This window comes from Sprattus sprattus (assembly GCF_963457725.1).
Source record: "Sprattus sprattus genome assembly, chromosome: 12".
Classification (NCBI taxonomy): domain Eukaryota; kingdom Metazoa; phylum Chordata; class Actinopteri; order Clupeiformes; family Clupeidae; genus Sprattus; species Sprattus sprattus.
In genome coordinates, this window is record NC_137910.1 from 26,371,388 (window position 1) to 26,393,816 (window position 22,429).

At 41.4% G+C, this 22,429-nt stretch overlaps 1 protein-coding gene across 1 annotated transcript; it reads left to right on the forward strand.

Moving 5' to 3' along the window:
- Nucleotides 1-11,335: 11,335 nt before the first annotated feature.
- LOC308373659 (solute carrier family 22 member 7-like) lies at nt 11,336-21,583 on the forward strand (the record flags this gene model as incomplete). Its single annotated transcript, XM_080849255.1, has 10 exons — nt 11,336-11,719; nt 12,006-12,109; nt 12,291-12,445; nt 17,149-17,317; nt 19,458-19,581; nt 19,657-19,766; nt 19,855-20,069; nt 20,172-20,280; nt 20,406-20,612; nt 21,463-21,583. The coding sequence occupies 10 exons, from the start codon at nt 11,336-11,338 to the stop codon at nt 21,581-21,583; spliced, it is 1,698 nt and encodes a 565-aa protein (XP_080705381.1).
- Nucleotides 21,584-22,429: the final 846 nt, after the last annotated feature.

Here is a 22,429-nt window from a genome sequence, read left to right on the forward strand (position 1 = left end):
CTGATTTAGAGATGAAACCAGAAGAGGGGGCGCCATGTGTTCAGCAGGAACCGGGCGCTGATCAGGAAGGGGTGTGTGCGGTCCCTGCTACTGACACTGAGAGAGAAGAGGAGCTGAAGGAAGGGACGTGCCTGGATGGTGAAACGCCACCACTGATTGGTGCAGAGACGAAAGGGGAGAAAATTGAGGCCAGTGTCCTTTCCAGCTGTCAGCGCAGGAGTCGGATTCCAGTGCCAGTATCGGAGGAGGAAAGTGGCTCTGACCGCTCCTCGCACAGAGACCACGGCTCCCCATGTCGCCTGAAGACCAGGCGCCCCCGCCTGGCACGGCTGGTCCTGGAGCGCAGGCAAAGCCGCCACAGGCAGCCGGGCCCCCCCTCCTCTCCCAGCCTGTCCGCCACGGCCTCTGAGGATGACACTCACCAGTCTGATGAGTCTACCAGGGGTGCCCGAGAGAGGGGCAGGCCACAGGCTGCAGAGGGGCAGAGGAAGAGCAGGATCCCCAGGCTGGTCACACCAGTGAGGAGACCCCCGTCACCACCAGTGGCTACTCCTGCTGTACCCCCCCACCCTCAGACAACCAAAGCAACCTCCTCTCTGCACCGGTTAGTGGACCATACGCTCTCATTTAAATCCTGCAGAAGCCTAAATGGCATTCAATGACACTTGTGACAACCACAATTCACTGTTTTCTGAGATTGGTATCATTAGTGCAGGCTAGATCAAACACAATACCTCTAACCTAGTTACCTTACAGTACACCTAAATGTGCTTCTGTTTATCCAAAGTTGCTTAGAAACAGAATGTATGAATGTCAATATAATGTAAATGTTTAATGGTTGACCTGGGTGCATCCATGTTAAAGGTATGTTTTCTTCTCTTCTGCAGTAGACTACGGAAGGTCTCTAGCATGGGCTGCCCGTCCACCAGGTCACAGCCCTGTCCCTCTCCGGCTCCTCAGAACCGCCCTCTGGCTGCAGCAGGCCCAGCTCTGCTCCGGGGGAACCGCAGTGGCGGGCGTGGAACCTCCCGGGCTGCGACCTCCCCAGCCTCGCGCAGCGTAAGCGCCTCCCCACGCAGTAACGCCTCCTCCCGCACCGACAGCCCCTCCCCTCAGCACCACAGACGCCAGCCGCCAACCAATGAGGGGAAGAGACAGCCTGTCACGCCCCGCCCAACCTCCACCCCCCCTCCCAAAACCAGAACCCATGAGCCTGCCTCCCACAGGAACAGGCCACTCCCCTCGGCAGCCACGCCCGGGAGAGGGAAGCGAGAGGGAAGGGAAGGGAAACCTACCGGCAGATAATAACCTCACACCCAGCCATATGTCAATACCCACTCAACATCTACATTACCACAGCACTGGGCAAAGTCCCAGGCCAGTCACCACCACCAGACATCCCCACAGAAGACAGATCTCACCAGACCTGACCAACCGATAGGGAGTCAGGGTGGTGATGTCATCTGTCACCACGGGAACTGCTGCAGCTGCTTTACCAATCCAGATGTGGACAATATTTGCCATGCACCCAAACGCATACCTTACATACAGTTGTAACCTTGGGGAATGTTTGCCTGAGTGAACGTGCTTGTGTGTGAGAGAAACTGGAGTGTGTTTGACAGCTCAACACACCTCACTTGCCTTAATGAAATATGCTTTGTATTGGAACTCCACGGTCACAAATGCTTCCAGTTGAAATAAGTCATCATGTCATTCATATGAACATCACAACCCATATTATGGCAGATCACGATTCTTATTAATTATTTATCTGAAAATCAAAGCACTTTCCTGTTCTCTAAGCGTGATCTAATTTTATTTAAATGTTAATCTTATATTCATTTTATTTTTGTCTCCTAAATGAGTCATGTTTTCACCAGTTCATATAGCCAGTCCAGACTCTAAGATCTACCATTTAAATTGAGAAGAATTGATAATGATTGATTTTACGTATTAAGTTTTACATTTTTCAACAGATCATACAGCTTTGAAATTCAGATTAACGTAACAAGCTATCCCAATACGTACTTGGAGGTATACTCTGCAAATAGCCATAAGGATTATAAACCTCTGCCAAATATCACCAATTTGATATGATATGTATGCAAACTGTCAGGAAACTTTGTCTTTCTTTAAAAGTGCTTGGTACCTTGACACAGATGGTAAACAAGACAAGGTTTGGACACGTCCATTAAAAGACTGCATTACTAACACAAATTCATATCAGTTATCAAGCATACCAAAATGATACTGAAATATCCATACTGTACATAAACACTGCACACACAGAACATACTGCAAACTCTATCCAAGAATCTGAGGTGGGAAAGCTAAATTGTGCTCATCATGTGATGTCAGTCCTTTTTCAAAGCTAAATTCCTGTCATGTCATCAAATACTTTCCTCCTATTGGTCCATCAGTTCAACAGCAGCAGACCAGCACTCCTCAGAGAGCCGGCATGCCTTTGGAAATTCTTGCTTTTGGTGTTTGATAATCATTTACTATAGATCTGTAGTCTATAGAGAGTTTCTTGAAACGAAATAATGTTATTAGTTTTTTATTCAGTAATCCAAGCGGAGAGGGACAAAACAAAGACATAAGTTTTCCATGTGTTTCTGTATTTATTTTTTGAAGTCTTTTGAAATGCTTTGGTTAATCACACAGCAAGCTGTGATTGCTATGACAACCAAATCGCACGACTCTGTTAAGTGGAACAGTGGGACATCAAGCTTTATTTGTGTTTCAACTGGCAAGAGCAAAAATACTGTAATGGGTCCACAACACTCCACCTTTTCTCTGCTCATCACACAAGCGTAAGAAACACAAAGAGATACATACAAGCCCATGCCCAGTTTCAGCAGAACACAGTCAAAATCCAGTTTTGTGTGCTAGAGATAGGATGTGTGTGTGAGAGAGATTTGAAATATGACAACAAAAGCCTTCTTCCCGATTTGTTTCGTTTATGAGTCTTCACATTCTGATGTAACAAAACGCCAAATAGGGTTATGCACTACAGAATGCTTAAGTAACCTTTGAGTAACGTGTCTGTGCTCATGACCCAGAACAAGCATTAGATTTGACACTTGAACTAAGGGATTAACTCAAATGGAATGATTCAGTACTGCCCCCAACAACCCCACCCACCCTAACTCTCAACGGCTACACAGGAATATCAGTAATTATTTGAGATATGCTAAGGCTTGGTCTCAGCCATGAAGTTTAAAAAAAACAACATCATCTTGTCAGTGAAAAATTAAATATTGAAGTTCTTTGAGCAAGCTTGATATGTATTGATGTGTACTTGACATGTAATTATAAACCAATAAAAATAAACAACTACAGGGTGACAAGTAAAAAAAAGAGAGGTATGTGTATTGAAATGTCCTGTGAATGAATTTGTTTCAGTTTCTATGTGATCCATACCTTAGAATGATGGATGGAAGATGGGTGTAATTCATCAACCAGGCTGGGAAAGTGAAGGGTGAGAATCAGTGTAGATGGCTCAGTCTCCCTGGGTCTTACACTGTGGCCCAGGGTCTAGAGATGGGAACAGAGAGATGGTGTCACAGGCGAGCAGAGATGATGTCACAGTTACTCCTCCTTTCGTCTTCAGTGTCATGAACATGTTCTCTCCTCTACGGGACTCGTTGACACACGGCGGACACTGCATGAATGTGTGTTTCATAATTAATTCATTATTGAATATCTGCTTCTATACATGACCTTTCTGACAAGTTATCTGGTTTATCAAAGGTTCCAGTCAATAAAAAGCTCCATTGATTCATTTGAGGTGACTTCAGGGTTTTTATTCTGAATCTCCAAAAAAGAGTTCGTCTCCATTGAGCAAATTCTGTTATAATCTAAGACATTCTATAACTTTCCTTTGGGTGTGTCTGTTTAAGCCTGTTTTTATGGGTTCCGGGGTTTCTTCATAGTCATTAGACAGATTGTAAAAGACAATTTTCCCAAACCAATGGAGGAATAGGTGTCCTAAGGATTCTCTGTGTTTGTCTTTGCGCTTTGCTGAAAAATAATACAGTATTAGAGCACCCTTCTTGGTACAACCATAATTAATCTGACTCCATTTTAATTAGAACTCAGCCTTAGCTCCTGGCCTTTAATGTACTGTATATTGCTACCCTTTAGGTAGGTGCACTACGGTAATTTCTTTGGATACCTACAATTTATTTTGATGAATAGGCCTACCCCTCTTATGTTTTAAGGAAACCAGAGACAAAGGATAGGGATAAGAACACCAGCAGGGGTGTGAGAACGTTAACTAAATGGAACTATGCAGTTCTAGAATGTTTGTAAAAGACACCATAAAACAACATAAACAACATAAGTAAGGGATAATGTATTGTCCGGAGGTCATTCTCCAAAAATAATTCCCGACAGGGCGAACAACACCCCGACGCGCAGCAAATAGAACTTTGAAGTTTCAGGTGTTGCATAGCAACCCATTACTTGCTGACTTCAAATTACTGTCTACTGTTGCGTTAAAATGACTGGACTTCTAGCGGAATGATATGAAAGATGTGAATTAGAAGTACAAAACCCGTTGCCAATGACAGCGCTCATTATCTTTTCGCAGCGGTATGTTAGCAGGAATTAATGTGACCTTTGACGTAGGGATGGCCCATTCAAATCAACGGTACTTTTTGGAACATTCTGAAGAGCCGTATAATAATTAAGCAATAAGGCAAGGCAAGGCAAGGCAAATTTATTTATATAGCACATTTCGTACATTAAATGCAATTCAATGTGCTTTACAGAAACAAACATAGAATTTAAATTGAAACACAGTCAAAGAAACTTAAATAAAAATTAAAAAACACAATGAAAATTGAAAGAAAATAAATAAATAAATAAATAAAACATTAAAATCAATAAATTGCAGGTAAGAGACATTATGATTAGCACTAAGAAGCAGCATACCGTAATAAATAGAGAATTTCACATATAGGCTAAAGAGAATAGGTTTGTTTTTAGTCTTGTCTTGAAACTGTCTATGGTGGGGGCAGTTTTGATGTGGTCTGGTAGAAGATTCCAAAGTTTTACTGCATAATAACTGAAGGCTGCTTGACCTTGTTTAGTTTTAACAGTAGGGGCCGCCAACAAGATTCTATCCTGGGATCGGAGGGGTCTGGGAGGTACATACGGCTGGAGCATGTCCTTAAAATATAAAGGTCCAAACCCATGCATGGACTTAAAAACAAGAAGCATCACTTTAAAATCAATTCTGTGGCTAACTGGAAGCCAGTGAAGAGATTTCAGTATTGGAGTTATATGTTCTGTTCTCCTGGTTTTGGTAAGAACTCTAGCAGCCGCATTTTGTAATAGCTGGAGCTTTTTAATATGCTTTTTGGGGAGTCCAGTGAAAAGACTATTACAATAGTCAATTCTGCTGGAAATTAATGCATGGACAAGTTTTTCAAGATCAGCCTGTGACATGAAACCTCTTAGGTTTGAAATGTTTTTTAAATGGTAAAAGGCTGATTTAGAGATGGATTTTATATGTTGATTGAATGATAGGTCACTATCTAGAATGACACCCAAATTTTTAACAATGGCCTTTGGTTTTAGTCCTTTGGTGTTAAGAAATTCACTGACCTGGTGTCTGTCGCTTACTTTTCCAAAGACAATAACTTCTGTTTTGTCACTATTAAGTTGAAGAAAATTAAGACACATCCAGTTATTGACCTGATCTATGCACAGATTAAGTGATTCTAGCGGGCTAAGGTCATTGGGAGAAATTGCAAAGTATAATTGAGTGTCGTCAGCATAGCTATGGTATGAAATCTGATGTTGTTTGATAATTTGCCCGAGTGGGAGCATATACAAATTGAACAACAGGGGGCCTAGGATCGATCCTTGGGGAACCCCACAGTTTAAGGGGATGGATGAGGAAGTGTAATTGCCAATACTGACATAGAAACTTCTGTCTTTGAGGTAGGATTTGAGCCAGTCAATCACTGTGCCCCGAGAGGCAGTACTGTATCGTCAATAATGTACTTGTTCGAGGGAGTTGTTAGGCCCGACGCGCAGCGAAGACTTACAATACTCTGCAACATTCATGTAGCACAGAAACAACTAACCGAGTCAATTTAGACATATAAAAAGTCGTGTAGATGGCTTAATTCACATGAAACATTCCCCACTACATTAGCCACAACACGCCGCCATCTTGTATAGATATTTCCTTTTGAGTGCGCACTGATATGGAACGCTCAGGTAGATGAAAACAGGTCGTACAGTTACTATACCGTTGAATATAGCACACCCCGGAACTAACTCTCAGAATGGTGGATTCCATCTACCCGTGTTATAATTCCATTTACCCGTATAATAATTAAGCAATAAGGTTCGAGAGGCAGTACGGTATCGTCAATAATGTACTTGTTCGAGGGAGTTGTTAGGCCCGACGCGCAGCGGAGGGCCGGCAAACCCTGGAACAAGTACATTATTGACGATACCGTACTGACTCGAGTACCTTATTGCTTTTATAACACGGTTGCCAGCGACTTTATAAATATTAAGTAAAATTAAATTATAAACACTAAGCTGCCTTTCAGCACAAAAAAGTTCTAGTCACCAAACATTGTGTATCGCATTTCAGTAGCCAAGAGAAAATAGTCCCCATTTGTGTGGCTGTTGCTATGCAACAGACAAATAGCATTGGGAACTTCACGTCTGTAAGACTAGCACAAAAGCTACGTGTGTTTCAATGGAGTTTTGGTCTAAGCGCTAAAGTCACCTACAAATAATATTCGAGACTTTCAGTAAAGACTTACAATACTCTGCAACATTTGCGTAGCACAGAAACAACTAACCGAGTCAATTTAGACATATAAAAAGTCGTGTAGATGGCTTAATTCACGTGAAACATTCCCCACTACATTAGCCACAACACGCCGCCATCTTGGATAGATATTTCCTTTTGAGTGCACACTGATATGGAACGCTCAGGTAGATGAAAACAGGTCGTACAGTTACTATACCGTTGAATATAGCACACCCCGGAACTAACTCTCAGAATGGTGGATTCCATCTACCCGTGTTATAATTCCATCTACCCGTGTTATAATAACATATAACCCACACCCAATTAGTAATTAAAAGTGGAAGAAGGCCATCGGTGGTTTTCCGATCCAAAGGTTCCCATCCTGCCGTACAAGATGATTCATTTTTTCTGAGGGGCTCTATTAAAGCACCATGCCTACATGTCTCTGAACTGTAGACCATCCTATGAAAATAACATATCAATAACAGTTACACATAAATGAACCTACTTTATGCTTTGTTTTACATGTTTAGGGGAGAGAGAAAAAAGCAATGCAATATCCATGACTGTTCTCAATGAGCTGTGCCTGAATATGCTCTGAATATTACTGGCTAAAACCTTGGGGAAAATGTTGCTCTTCAGATGGGTGATGTTGTTAAAACTACTGCTCCGAGAGTGTCCCTGCATAGGTTATGCTGTTGGTGGAGCACCTCTTTGAGTGCAAAGGTAAAGAAAGGTTAGTGCTAGCTCTGTTACTTTATCACCAAAGTTCTATGGCTAAGAATAAACAGATGAACACTGCTCTGAACAAAGTTTGATAGGTTCAGTGAATGATGGACCATTTGTTAGACAGTGCTGAAGACAACGAGGAACAATAATTGTCTTCCACTCAGAAAATCATTCAGTGAAAGGTCATAGGTCATTCTAAGCAGTTCTAAGAAGAGATTGTGGATGTGAAAAGTCAGAGATAGACGTTGTGGAGGGCACAGCAGAAAAGTCTATATAAAAGATAATCTTCATTGAACACCATGTTTACACCTTTGAAATGCTAAAAGATGCACTTTATGATTGGACTGGTGCTGTTTTAGGAGGGGAAACACGGGGAGCTCTGTTGGAGAGCCACAGCTGCTGAGGACTCTTTGGCCAGTGTGGTGCACCCCAGTTCTCTGTGTTGGGTAATATGAGCAGACAGATCAAAACAAGACAACATCACTGGAAGAATCCTTTGATTTACACTCAACACTTTCTCTCTGGGAACCACATAAAGAATGTCACATGTGACTTGAGAGAGACCTTTGGTGTTAGTGAGAACACACTGGAATTAGGGGGCTTAAACAGGGGCCACACAACAGCAAAGGTCAGGGCGAGTAGAGCCTGTTTACAGTGAGAATAATTCAGTTCAGTAAAGTGTGTTTCATTTGTTTGTCCTTCATGTAAGCAGAATACTAAAAAGTCTTTCTGGACTCAGTGATTTAATGTCCATCCACTTCCAAGTCCCTTCGCCTGCGACAAAGCCGCTTTGATCCTGATCCATATAACACAATAGGCTCCAGTGTTAATCAAAGCACGTGCATGCTCCCTCTCTCACACACACACACACACACAGACTTATTACTTTTTTATACCGACCAACCAACTTGACATGCACACACATAGACACCTTGGCACAGTAGCCCAGTTTGAAGTGGGCAAAGGGTGAGAGCCAGAGGTGCCAAAGATGGAGGAGGAGGAGAAAAATAGGGGTGGTCTGAGACATTCACCCAGGTTTGGACTCTCCACCCCCCTCACTAGAAGAGGCCACTCTCCCTGCAGGAAACCTCTAGCAGCTGGTCATCCCGCTGAGCAGGTCTCTGCGGTGTACTTCAGAGTTTCCCCCTCCAGAGAGGACGAGGGAAGGAGAGGGACGCTGGACGGCACTGTACTGTTTGGTGTAGGTGGTTAGGGAGATTACTTCTGACAAGCCACTGGACCCTTGGACCACAGATTTGCACCTGCATCAGTGCACCAGCTTAACAAGATCCTCTTCCTCCATAAACACATCTGACGACGAGGAGACCAAGGCTGGCAGCAGTCAGTTTAGAGCTGAAGATATCTGCGTGAAGCTCAAGTTCCAATATACCACCGTGCCGCCCAACAGGTGACTGTTTCATATTTCTGTACATTTCAATTATTCAATATATTAGTTTTCCCTGTTATAAAAAAACTGATCAAATGTTGTTTGAGATGTGAGCAGCTTGTGACCAGTCCACAGAGAAGTTTTCATATTACACATGACATAATGCGTTGTATGTACAACCAGATTTTTTCGTACACAACATGCATTTGTCACATTTTCCAAGAACTTATGTTATCAATCAGTTATTAGAGTGCATTTGTCCATGGATGACATATAAATATAAACATGAACTGAAAATTCAGCATCAAAGGGCAACTATGTCATACCATTTATCAGCACTGACTATGTATGTATGTATGTACGTATGTATGTACTGTATGTATGTATGTATGTATGTATGTGTGTGTGTGTGTATGTATGTATGTATATACAGCCGCGGAAAAAATTAAGAGACCACTTCAAAATTTTCAGTTTCTCTGGTTTTACTATTTATTGGTATGTGTTAAAGTAAAATGTACATTTTAGTTTTATTCTATAACCTACTGGCAACATTCCTACCAAATTTCAAATAAAAATATTGTCATTTAGATCATTTATTTGCAGAAAAATGACAATTGGTCAAAATAGCAAAATTGATGCAGTGTCTTCAGATCTCGAATAATGCAAAGAAAACAAGCTCATATTCATTTTTAAACTACACAATACTAATGCTTACACTTAGGAAGAGTTCAGAAATCAATATTTGGTGGAATAACCTTGATTTAAAATCACAACTTTCATGTGTCTTGGCATGCTCTCCACCAGTCTTTCACATTGCCGTTGGGAGACTTTATGCTACTCCTGGCGCAAGAATTCAAGCAGCTCGGCTTCTTTTCATGGCTTGTGACCATCCATCTTCCTCTTGATCACATTTCAGAGGTTTTTTTATGGGATTCAGGTCTCGAAATTGGGCTGGCCATGACAGGGTCCTGATCTGGTGGTACTCCATCCACACCTTTACTGGCCTGGCTGTGTGGCATGGAGCATTGCCCTGCTGGAAAAAACACTTCTCAGAGTTGGGGAACATTGTCAGAGCAAAAGGAAGCAAGTTTTTCTTCCGGGACAACGTTGTACTTTGCCTGGCTGAGGTTTGTAAAAGACCATAAGGATTGAAAAAGCGGACTGGAGGTTCTTCTAAGTTCGTCTTCTCTGATGAGTCCGATTTCACAGTAGGTGCAAGACTCTCTGGCTTGTAGGCCTCTCCAGGTCTCCGTCTAACCATCAGACGACCATGTGTTGGGCAAAGCTGAAAATTGGACTCATCAGAGAAGACGAACTAGAAGACCCTCCAGTCCGCTTTTTTCAATCCTTATGGTCTTTTACAAACCTCAGCCAGGCAAAGTACAACGTTGTCCCGGAAGAAAAACTTGCTTCCTTTAGCTCTGACAATGTTCCCCAACTCTGAGAAATGTTTTTTCCAGCAGGGCAATGCTCCATGCCACACAGCCAGGCCAGTAAAGGTGTGGATGGAGTACCACCAGATCAGGACCCTGTCATGGCCAGCCCAATTTCGAGACCTGAATCCCATCAAAAACCTCTGAAATGTGATCAAGAGGAAGATGGATGGTCACAAGCCATGAAAAGAAGCCGAGCTGCTTGAATTCTTGCGCCAGGAGTAGCATAAAGTCACCCAACGGCAATGTGAAAGACTGGTGGAGAGCATGCCAAGACACATGAAAGTTGTGATTTTAAATCAAGGTTTTTCCACCAAATATTGATTTCTGAACTCTTCCTAAGTGTAAGCATTAGTATTGTGTAGTTTAAAAATGAATATGAGCTTGTTTTCTTTGCATTATTCGAGATCTGAAGACACTGCATCTTTTTTGCTATTTTGACCAATTGTCATTTTTCTGCAAATAAATGATCTAAATGACAATATTTTTATTTGAAATTTGGTAGGAATGTTGCCAGTAGGTTATAGAATAAAACAAAAATGTACATTTTACTTTAACACATACCAATAAATAGTAAAACCAGAGAAACTGATAATTTTGAAGTGGTCTCTTAATTTTTTCCGCGGCTGTATGTATGTGTGTGTGTGTGTGTGTGTTTGTGTGTGTGTGTGTATGTATGTTTCTATGTATGTATGTAGTTTGAACAGAAACATAACTTCTTGAGCAACCCTTAGCTCAACTTGGTACTTACCCTCTCAAATATTGATGAGAAAAATATAGAGCCCAGATATCTCAGGGAAATCTTACGTCCTATTCTAAACGCCTTTTGAAACTCATATTAGATGTGGGAAACTGGTGGACTAACATGAATTGATGGTGACTGTGGGTACGTTTAAGTAACAAAAACAAGCGGGGGGGGGGGGGGGGATGAGCATAAAACAGCATTCTAAGAGACAAATAATCATCTGAAATATTGACTGATAACTTGATTTGTGGGGCAGGATGAGGTTCGAAAGCATCCTGGCAGAGACGGATGGATTTGGACGATTTCAGATCGCCCTTATCACACTGATGGTGATTCCCCGCATCACGCTACCCTGTCACTTCCTGTTAAACAACTTCATAGCGGCCACACCGTCACATCACTGTGACATCAACCATCATCTGAATGCTGAGGGGGTCTTTGAGAGTCTCACTGGTGAGCAGAGACTGGCTGTCAGTATTCCAGCGAAGGCAGATGGGACACCCTCTTCCTGTCTTACGTACTCAGAGCCCCAGTTCCACCTGCTGTTCAACTCTTCCAATGCCACTGACCTTCCTGCAGAACGATGTCGGAAAGGATGGGTGTATGACAACAGCACTTTCAAAAGCACCCTGGTTACAGAGGTATATCCATCAGTATCTCTGTCTCCTTTTCACTCTTTCACTCACTCATGTCCAGCTGCTACATATAACCCTGGAAAATAGACCGTACAATTCCATGTGGTCATTTCAGGAAGTATCATTTCATCTGCATTCAGTTTGACGTTGCATGAAAATATGCATTCATCCCAAGACATAAACAAAGATATAAGACATCAAAGCCAGCATGTTATTCTTTCTATGTCCTGGTCTTAATCTAATTTCTTTCTCCACCTCTTTTCCTTTATTATATTTGTTTTGTCCTCTTCAGTATGATCTGGTCTGTGATAAGAGAGGGCTGACAAAAGCCTCTGCGACCATCTTTTTCATTGGAGTCATGCTTGGGGCAGTATTCTTTGGTGTCCTCTGTGACAAGTAAGGAAATATTCAGTTACCATTCAAAAATGAAATGGCAAACAAATATTACCCTACGTATTCTGAGGTTTAAACCTGAAAACATGTCTTTGAGTATGCTACATCATGAAAGTATTTTTGGGGTTCATAGGTTTTTTGGAGTTCAAAGGTTTTTCTTGTTCATAAACTCTTTTATTTCCAGGTATGGCCGCAGGAGTATGTTACTGGTGTCCTACATCTCGGCTATCATATTCAGTCTGATCAGCGCCCTATCAAACAGCTACATCATGTTTGCTGTGTTTCGATTCCTCACTGGCTTTGGAATAACAGGAATTAGCATTATTTCCATTGTCCTCAGTGAGTATGCCTGTGAACTGTACCCTAGGCCTACTAGGTTATGATACATTTGTGTTCCAAATCCATTTATACAATGAATTGTACAATGTTTGTATAACAAGAATTGACATGTCATCTTAACAGGGTTTGTATGCTCCAAGACATGCATACAATTTAATATGTTTTATTGGACAGACAAGACAACACTAGGCTTGACAGCAGGTGCTGACAAAAACCCTTTGAGCACAGGTTTATTATTTACCTGAGAAGTGCATACCTGCTTGTCTAAATCTCTGTAAAAAAAAAAAGGTAATCAAATGTTATGCTATCTTCCTAGACACAATGGGAAATCAAATGAACGGTTAGGGTACTATGGTGTCTAAACTTAATCCCATCCGCTTTTGAACAATTAATATATCTGAAAAATAATTGTGTACATTCCCATTGTGCATTTTCGGTCGGGAAAGCAGTCGGCAAGAATGTATGGATCATAGCATTCGTGGACCGTTTAAAAAAGTTTAATGGGATCCATTTTGTAGTATTTGAATGTATGGGAACACATTAATGGCAAAGGTGGGAGGCGCCATTTCCCTGGAAACATTCAGATTTGCACATGCATTTTACAAAGAACCCTAACCTAGCCCAGCACAAATGGCCAATTGACTGCGTTACAGTGCAAACCGGCATACCAATGTAGTAAGGAAATTGCACTTAAATCAAATGCCGATTTGTGGTTGTGTAGGCTACAATGCACTTGTCATCTCGTGAAACCAAAACAAACAAACTCCACGAAAGAATTTTTGTTTTAATTATCTTTTTAGTACAAAAATAGTTCAGAGAACACTCTTGGGTAACAGTAGCTTACTGCCAAAACGTGATCCAACAGACAACAAACAAGAAAAACAAACTTAACCATGCCCTGAACAACAGCAAAATAACATAATGTCCGCTGAAAACGTGTCCCACAGCTCACTCTCACTCACTTGAATAGGGACAATAGCGACGAGTGTGAGCTTTATCCCCCGTTGCCTCACAGGAAGGACACACATAGCTCCTCAAAATGGGACAGAGTACCTTGCCATCTCTTGCTTTCAATTTGTGACTGAGGTAGACATCAGCAGCTTCCCCGTTCTGTCGACAAAATCCACAACCGTCCTTTGAGCTCCGACTGCCGCTGCTGCACGCTGACATGCTGCTCTCGGAACTGTGGTGCGTTGATGAACGTTTTTGCTCATTGGCTGGTTGTCCGATATGCACCACCGGTAGGCGCTGCTGTTTAAATTCGTGAGCTTTAGGCTTCAGTCTCTCATCATGCCCGAGGTGTTCTACAACTGCCCCGAGTTGAAGATAATCGCGCCACATATTAAAAAATCCGTTCAGTGGAATTTCCTTAGACATATCTGTAAATGGATGAGGCATTTAGTCACTCTAAGGGGAATGTGAGGGAGCACCTTTTATATAGTCCCTGCACCCTACCTGTCTACCAACATTAATACAATGTAGCATTTCGTCCCGACTGGCCGTCTCGCCCTGTCTTGTCCTTAAAAGTTTTTTTGCAACACTCATGGATGGGTCAATCATGCTGTGTCCAATCTTGCTGTAACCAACTTTAACACATGCATCTTGAGACGTAAATCTGTTGCTCTTAGAATAAAAAAAAAAAATCATAATTAAAATAACTACAAGGCTACTCAGCCAACCTTGTTAACATGACGTATTCATAACTCCTGTCTGTATACTGGGCCACTGTATCAAAATACAATCAACTCTATTATAGGCTAGTGTCTTATTTTATTCTATATTATATAAAGTATCAACAGTAGCGCTGAGACAAACATATTTCGAACTCAGACAGACTTGTTTACATTTTTGTGACATAGATGCCAAATATATTTCCCCCTTTGACCATCATTCAGCTTTTAAGGCCATTCTGTTAAATGTGGGTGCATAGAGGATGTTGGCAAGTGAGATTTGGCTCTTGGGGAAGACGAGGAAAATCGGTCAAATAGCAGCGGAGCTTTGATTAAGTCGATTGCAGGCGACTTCAATATTTCAGCCATATGCGTGTGGCATTTAGGATGACCTTTATGCCAGTCTTCCTGGAGACAAGGGAAACACTCATCATACAGACAGCGTGCCAGTTTGTCAGCAGGAGATGTCATCATATGTGCTACAATGTTTCAGTCCTAGACGTTCTGTCTGGGGAAGTAGCAAAGAGTGTTAGTATTTTGTTTTGGGCATATAGGCTACATAAAAAAAACGGTCTCGGGAGGTAATCTCCCGGGATGCATGTTTTGATTGAAAAACAAATATTCTTTATACTTTTTTACCTAAACAACGGGTTTTAGAACAGCTCGACTAATACTCCGGTGCTGAAGCACTAGACAGCCCAGAATGCTCCACTTTGCGTCACCCTTACACTCTCCTGATCCACTTGTAAGTAACAACTGCAAAGAAATCACTTGAATTGAATGCCGACTCTTGGAGGCTGCTTTCTTTAATGATAAACAGGGCAGGATCGTCTGTTTGGGAACTTCTCTCGGGATATTGACTTTATGACTTATTCAGTGATATTCTAACGATAAGCCAAACTGTGTACTGTAGATGGTCTTAGGAATATTGTCATGTCATGTCTTTGAAAATCCAAATACTGTTAATTGTAATAATCAACAGTAAGTGAAAAACAACATTGTTAAACTGATATTATAAAGATATACCTATTTGAAAACACTTAACATAACCTAATTGGGCTGAATGCAAATGTTAACTTAAGAAAACATGATTGAGCCAGTTCATTATTTAATCAAATCATAAACAAACAAAAAAAATAACACCAACAACAAAAATTATTCCAGGATACAATTCAGCAGGCTATGTCTAATTCAGCCATTCTTCTATAAAGGCTGACAATTATTTCTTTAAGACTGCCCTGTTCATAAACAAGCCTACTCTTCACAATGTGTGTGAGTATAAACACTAAATAGGCTCACAGTCTATAAGAAGTATAAAGAAGATTTAGGCAGGTGGACTGCATAAAAAGTCAAACTGACCCTGTGTAAAAATAAAGGGGGAACTCAAGATCTGAATTTCATTTGAGAGAATAAAGTGTTTGCGTGTGTACATGTGCATTATCATCATACAACTCCTGTCCTCAATCAAAAGTGATGTTTGGACCAGGAATATAGCACAGTGGAAATTATTCTATCCACTGGTCCAGCACAAATTGTGGTGAGCTTTTTAAACTGGTCTCCCTCCTGATCTGTTTACTCTCCTGGGTGTCACATTGCTAGCCTGATGATGTCATACTCATAATTCTAGGCAGAATATGAGTCTGATACTGCTCCATTGAGCTGTGATTATGGGGCGTGTTTCCTCGAACCAGGAAAGAAAATGCCTCTTCGCTCAATTGGATACCCAGAACCAATCAGAGCAACGTAGTATGACCATCTTATACGTACATTAAACTTTTACCGGATCCCGTAGGAAGGACGGCAAAAACATATTTTCGATCGACAAAATAATCGCGTTTCTCTCTTCCTCTTTCAAAATGTATGCGCTGTCAATATCTGTGAGATATGCATGCCTACGTTATGCTTATTAGCAACGAGGCTAGCTAGCTACAATGTGTTTCAATGGATTTTTGGTCTAAGCGTTAGCAATAACCTAACAATAATGGTCTAGAGAGCTTCAGTTAAGACTTACAATACTCTGCAACATTTGTGCTGCACATACACAACTAACCAAGTCAATGTAGACATAACAAGTCCGAGCGGACAACAAGATGCGTCAACTCAACTCTGCCACCTTGTGGACACAGGAGGGAATTACAATTGAAAGAATGCGTTTCAGACAGACCGACCGTCAGACGGACGGACATACCCTCTTATAGAGATGCCAGACGCATCTAAAAAAGTTGTGTAGATAGCTTAATTCACATGAAATATTTCCCACTAACAGGCTCCCGAGACGCCGCCATCTTGGTACGATTTCGAATCTACCGTTAATTCAACTCAAGCCATCTGTCCATCATCGTATAAAGCCCGCCCTGATAATTTGATTGGCTAGATCCGCTTCGGCTCGACGGTAATTTCTCCCCAACGGAGCGATGCCAGACCGAACTTCCCAACCTCAAATTTTGTGGGCGGGGCTAAATTCGGGCTGGCATCTAGGCTATCAAATTGCATGACTCTTGTTAGGGATTACATTTCAAAAGTCTGCCAGTCGTGGAATCCTACAAAGTTTCTCCAAAGACTCCAGCCAGGACAGGTTCTCAGAGAAACACTGACATGACGGGTAGGGAATGGGTGCGGACATTACAAATACACTTGCCCAGGTGTGACCTGAAACACAAATATTCATATCAAAATAATCTTTATGCTCATTGAGAATTTTACTAACACCAGGCTCTACTTGAAATGTATGAGATTAGAATTGCGACTGGACCTTCAAGGCATGAAAGTCATCTTGGAGTTGACACAGGGTCTAAGGATAGAGATCATTCAATGTCTCTATAGAGATAGATGACAAATATTTGAATACTTCAATACCATTTATAGCGCAACACTTTTGAGCAGTTGAGTGTTTCACAGACTTCTGTTTAACCCTTAGTTTTAAAGTCAAATATAATTTTGCAACAAAAAGTCTTTTAAATCATTTACTCAGGTTTCAGCACTCACTGAACGATCTAATCTTGTTTCTATGTACATTGTATGTTTCGTCGGCAGGTGTGGAGTGGGCAGATATAGAGCATCGGACATTTATTGGCGTGTTTGGAAGTGTATCCTGGACGCTAGGCAACATGATGCTTGCGGGAATTGCATACTTGGTCCCTGACTGGAGAATGCTGATTATCACGGTCACCGCTCCTCTAGTGCTTGCAATCATAACTTGGTGGTAAGAGCACTATACATGTGACATAATACAGAGAATATAAGATAAAACATTAGCCCTTGTGATTAGCCCTGTTTCAGTTTGTGGTGGTACCAGTGGTGCCTATTATGATTTGAACCAACACAATACTTATTTGGGTCACACTTTATTTGGATGGTCCCCATATAGTCTATCTACAGGGGCTCAGATTGTAAACAAACTATCTGTTGAAACTTTATAAACTACAATTTGGTTGAGGTTAGGGGTTTGGTTTAGGAAAGTGTCCAACAGGAGCGGCTAAGGGCGATTCGCCTCCACTGAGGCCCTGAGGAGGAAGAGGAGGGAGACGTGACAGGCATGTGATAAGGCTTGAGGAAAGATACATGAATAATGGGTTGAATTCTGTGATGAGGGAGAAGCTGCAATTTGTACTGTAGGTGACGGGATTTATCTGTTGAGTGATGGTGAAGGGGCCAATAAAACTCGACCAAGGGGAGGAATTGGCTCCAGCTTGCCCAGCGGAGGTGCCCACCAGAGTAGGATCTTCAGCCTTGGCTAGGGCTATCTGATCATCCATGAACCATTGAATACACGAATACACAAGGAGAGACGATCACATGTGGTGGGAGGATGCTCTCAGGATCATCCGACCCCTCAGCATCCCTGTGGGTCCTGGAGAGGGCATCAGCAAGCTCATTTTTGGGCCCTGGACGATAAGAGATGGTGAAGTGAAAGCGGGCAAAGAAGAGGGCCCATCTGGCTTGTCGGGGGTTAAGTCTTCAAGCCTACATTTTCTTGTGGTCTGTGAGTATGGAGAATGGATGCTCCGCCCCCTCGAGCCAGTGGCGCCACCCTTCTAGGGCCAGCTTGATGGCTGCTGGGATGAATTTCCTGGAATAGAAGGCGCATGGATGGAGACATGGGGGCTAACCTGATCTTTGAGTTTGGGTTAGGGTTATACAGTATATAGTATTAGCTGCACATACGATCATCATGGAACAACATATATCCATGACCTAATACAATGGAAAGAGAGCATAATGAAGACATAGAAGAGTGAGATGAGCCACAGGTACAGAGAAAGTGAGACAGAAAAAGAGAAAAGACAAAGATGTCTGTTATCCACCCAGCAGACAGAAAAGAACTTCAAACTAGAATATTTAAAACCTAGATACAATCCAACAGTGGCCGTTCATGTCATATTACATCCGGAATCATCATAATAGGAATCATCATCCGTTATTTTCAACATCATATATCAAGTTCGCCTATACAGTATGTCGAGCAGATTAACCATAATTGAGATGTAGGCCTACGTTTATTAACTAGCATTAACCTGCCCCTGATAGGACAGTGTCCTAACCATATGGTAACTGTCTATCTTGTTATTGTAATGATGTTAATTACCAGCATGCGTGTGTTACGTTCACGTTGTCATGTTAATCCATTATTAAACATATGTATACTTGTGCATATCGTTTGTTTAATAGAAATGCCGATTTTTAACAAACTGTCCAATAACTGACAAAGCTACGCTAGCGCAGCTAGTGAATAGCTAACGTTAACGTTAGCAAGTTTGAACCAGAGATAACTTGCCTAAGCCGAGCATAACATCAGTGGTGAAAGTAAGCAGGTACTGTCAATGACAATAATGTGAATAATGAATATGCCTTTTATCCCGTAGGCTTAGTTGATTGCTTTAACAAAGGAAAATTCCAGAGTTCTCTGTGTGGTCTGCCACACAGCTTAAACCACCGGAGATATTTGGCCCTGTCTTGTTTTCGTTTAGGAAATGAGATACAATATACCCCATTGCCTATCCTCTCATGATACCTCGTATCAGTGTTGTATCCACCCCATGCACATCGTTTGACCATTTTTGTTGAACTTAAATCACAACAAACCCCATAAAACAACCGGAAAATCATGGTCTCTATTGCTATCCTATGGAGCTGTAAACTCAAGATGTCCGAGGGTGCATCTCCATACTCTTAAATGTAAGAGAGCTGTCTTACAACCTTGGTGTCTCATCCAGACTAGTGTGCAGCTGTTACTATACTGCCATTGGCCCATCTGCGTTCGAAGGGCGGGGCTTAGCGATAGGTCAATTGAACAAGTGGTTGTTAAAGTATTGTGATGTGTTCATTCATGGCTGATGTGACAGGTGGATCCCGGAATCAGCCCGCTGGCTGATAGCCAATGGGAAAACAGAACGAGCTCACTACTTCCTGCAAAGGTGTGCCACCATTAACGGCAGAAAAGAATTCTCCTCCAGAATTAAGCCAGAGGTGAGAGTCTTGACTTTGTTCTATAAACCATTCTTGTTCTGTGCTTCTCAAACTGATTGTAATATTTCTGGTTAGACTTTATCGAGTGTTGTAGCAGCAGACCACCAGAACCGCAGCTTCACATATCTGGACCTCATCAAGACCCCTCGCATGAGGAGACTGACTGTGCTCACAGGCATTGTGTGGTAAACTATGTGAATGCCCTGAGTGAGTGAATAGATGTTTTAATAAATTACTTGAAAAGCCCGGTTTCACATTTCATGTCTCTCCTAGGTACGGAGTTGCATCTACATACTATGGCATCAGTTTGAACATCACTGGCTTTGGACTGGACCTTTACCTGACTCATTTTATCTACGCATCCATCGAGCTTCCCGCCAAGTTTCTCATCTATTTCAGTCTGAATATCATTGGCCGCAGATACAGCCAAGTGGGCACCCTTCTGCTCACAGGGATATGCATCCTGATAAACATCTTCACTCCCAAAAGTAATGAATCCCATACAAAGAAAATATTTCATGCAATGTATTTTTACTTCAACCAATGATATAGAAATGGAATGATGGTTGGTGTGTGTGAATGGGTTTTAGGTTTTTGGATGTTTCGCACCATTGTAGCAGTGTTGGGAAAAGGTCTTTCCGAAGCCTCATTCACCACAGTCTTCCTATACACTACGGAGTTGTTTCCAACAGTGGTCAGGTGAGCAATTTCACTTTCCGTTCGGTAAGACAGAGAGAATTATCTCAATTTTTTGTGACTGATGAAATCAAGTTCAAATTAAGAAATTAATCTGACTTGCATTGTTGTTGTGTCTACAAAAACAGACAAAATGCTGTTGGCTACACCAGTTTCATGGCTCGTCTAGGTGCCTCCATCTCGCCTCTCATTATGCTTTTGGAAGATGTGTGGAAGCCTCTCCCTGAGGTGGTGTTTTGCTCAGTGGCCATCGTGTCTGGACTAGTGGCTTGGCTTCTACCTGAAACCAACAATGCACGGCTGCCTGAGACCATTGATGACATTGAGCAAACAAGGTGCTCTCAGAATCAAAATTCATCCACTAGGGCATATCTATAATTCTATAGGCCAAATACAATGCAAACTAACTTTACCTAATAATCCCAATATGCATTTTGTATTGTGTCACAGTATTCATTAGTCACAGTATTCATTTATTTAGCTATAACACACTAGCCTGGATACCAGACGAACTTAGCCCCGCCCACAACATTTGAGGTCAGGGAAGTTCGGTCTGGCATTGCTCCGTTGGGGAGAAATTTCCCGACCAGAATTTGTTCGGACCAATCAAATTGTCAGGGCATCAATGTAATCAACCACGTCACCAAAGAGTGCTTGGCTTGAATTTGTTTTCAACAAACATGGCTGCTGCTGGAGAGCTAAAATGTGTAGATTCGAGTCTGTTTTAGAAGACATTGACAGCGCATTCATTTTGAAAGAGGAACAGAGAAACGCAATCAAGGCATTTGTCGATCGAAAAGATGTTTTTTCCGTTCTTCCTACGGGATCCGGTAAAAGTTTAATTTATCCCCTATGGTCTATGTTATGATCATACTACGCTGCTCTGATTAGTTCAAGGTATCTAATTGAGGGAAGAGGCATTTTTTTCTGGTTCGATTGAAACACGCCCCATAATCACAGCCCAATGGAGCAGTATCAGACTCATATTCTGACTAGAATTATGAGTATTACAACGTCAGGCTAATAACACACACCTTCAAATACAATCTAAATACATATATATTATATAGTAATAATTATATAATATTAAAAGCACTTTGAGCTGTATTGTTTTGTATGAAAGGTGCTATACAATTAATGACATAATAACATAATAATAATAAATATCCGTGTATTTTTTTGCAGAAAAAGATCCATCTGCATGTCCTCTCAAGACGGGGGGGAACTAAAGCCGGAGCCGGAGCCACTAAAACCACAGAAGGGATCAGAAGTCAATTCAGAAAAATCAACCATGATTCCGTCATGATAGTGCATCGGTCTTACTATAGACCCTACTGGGATGTTTTTATTGGTAGGTGATGTGATTAATAAAATATTTTATCACTGATTAAAAAAATTATTTGGACTCTTGGATTGTCTTTTTGAAAATGGTAAACAAGAAATGGATCACCATAAAGGTGCTTTGTACCTCAGGAGGTTAACACATGGTAGAACTTTATGGGACAGCACAATGTATTGTATAAAACAATTGTTTAGATATCAAATATTTAAACGCATGACACAGGAGCAATTACATGAATGAACAGTTTATTATTGCAGCATATGGAAAGCTCAATTTACAAGTACTGACCAAATTGACTGCAAAAAAAAGCCTAATTTGATGAAAACAACTGTTGAAAGTACCTATCCAAATAGGTTGAATATCAGATAAACCGAAATAAGCCTGAATGTATGAGAGTAAAATAACATAAAATGACAACCAAAATGAGTGAGTGAGGGACTGAATTAGAGATAGCGTTGGTATAAAATAGGGGATATTGAAGAATCCCCAGAAAGGACTGTATGCTGGTTAATTGAATGTTGAGTGACAATCGCCACAGGCTGTCCGGTAAGAACAGTGCAAAGAATGCCAATGTCCAATGTTAACTGATTTATTGCACACACACATGAAGTGAAGATATGAAGTGATAGAATCCGTGACTATGATGATGAACAGTGAATATAATTGCCGTTGTAAATGACTTATATCCACCCTTGAATCCGTGAACTGAACCGTGGTTTCTATGAAATGATAAATAACAAGACATACAGATATTTACCATTATGCACAACAAGAATGAATATGATGAATGTTACTATGAATGAAATGAGG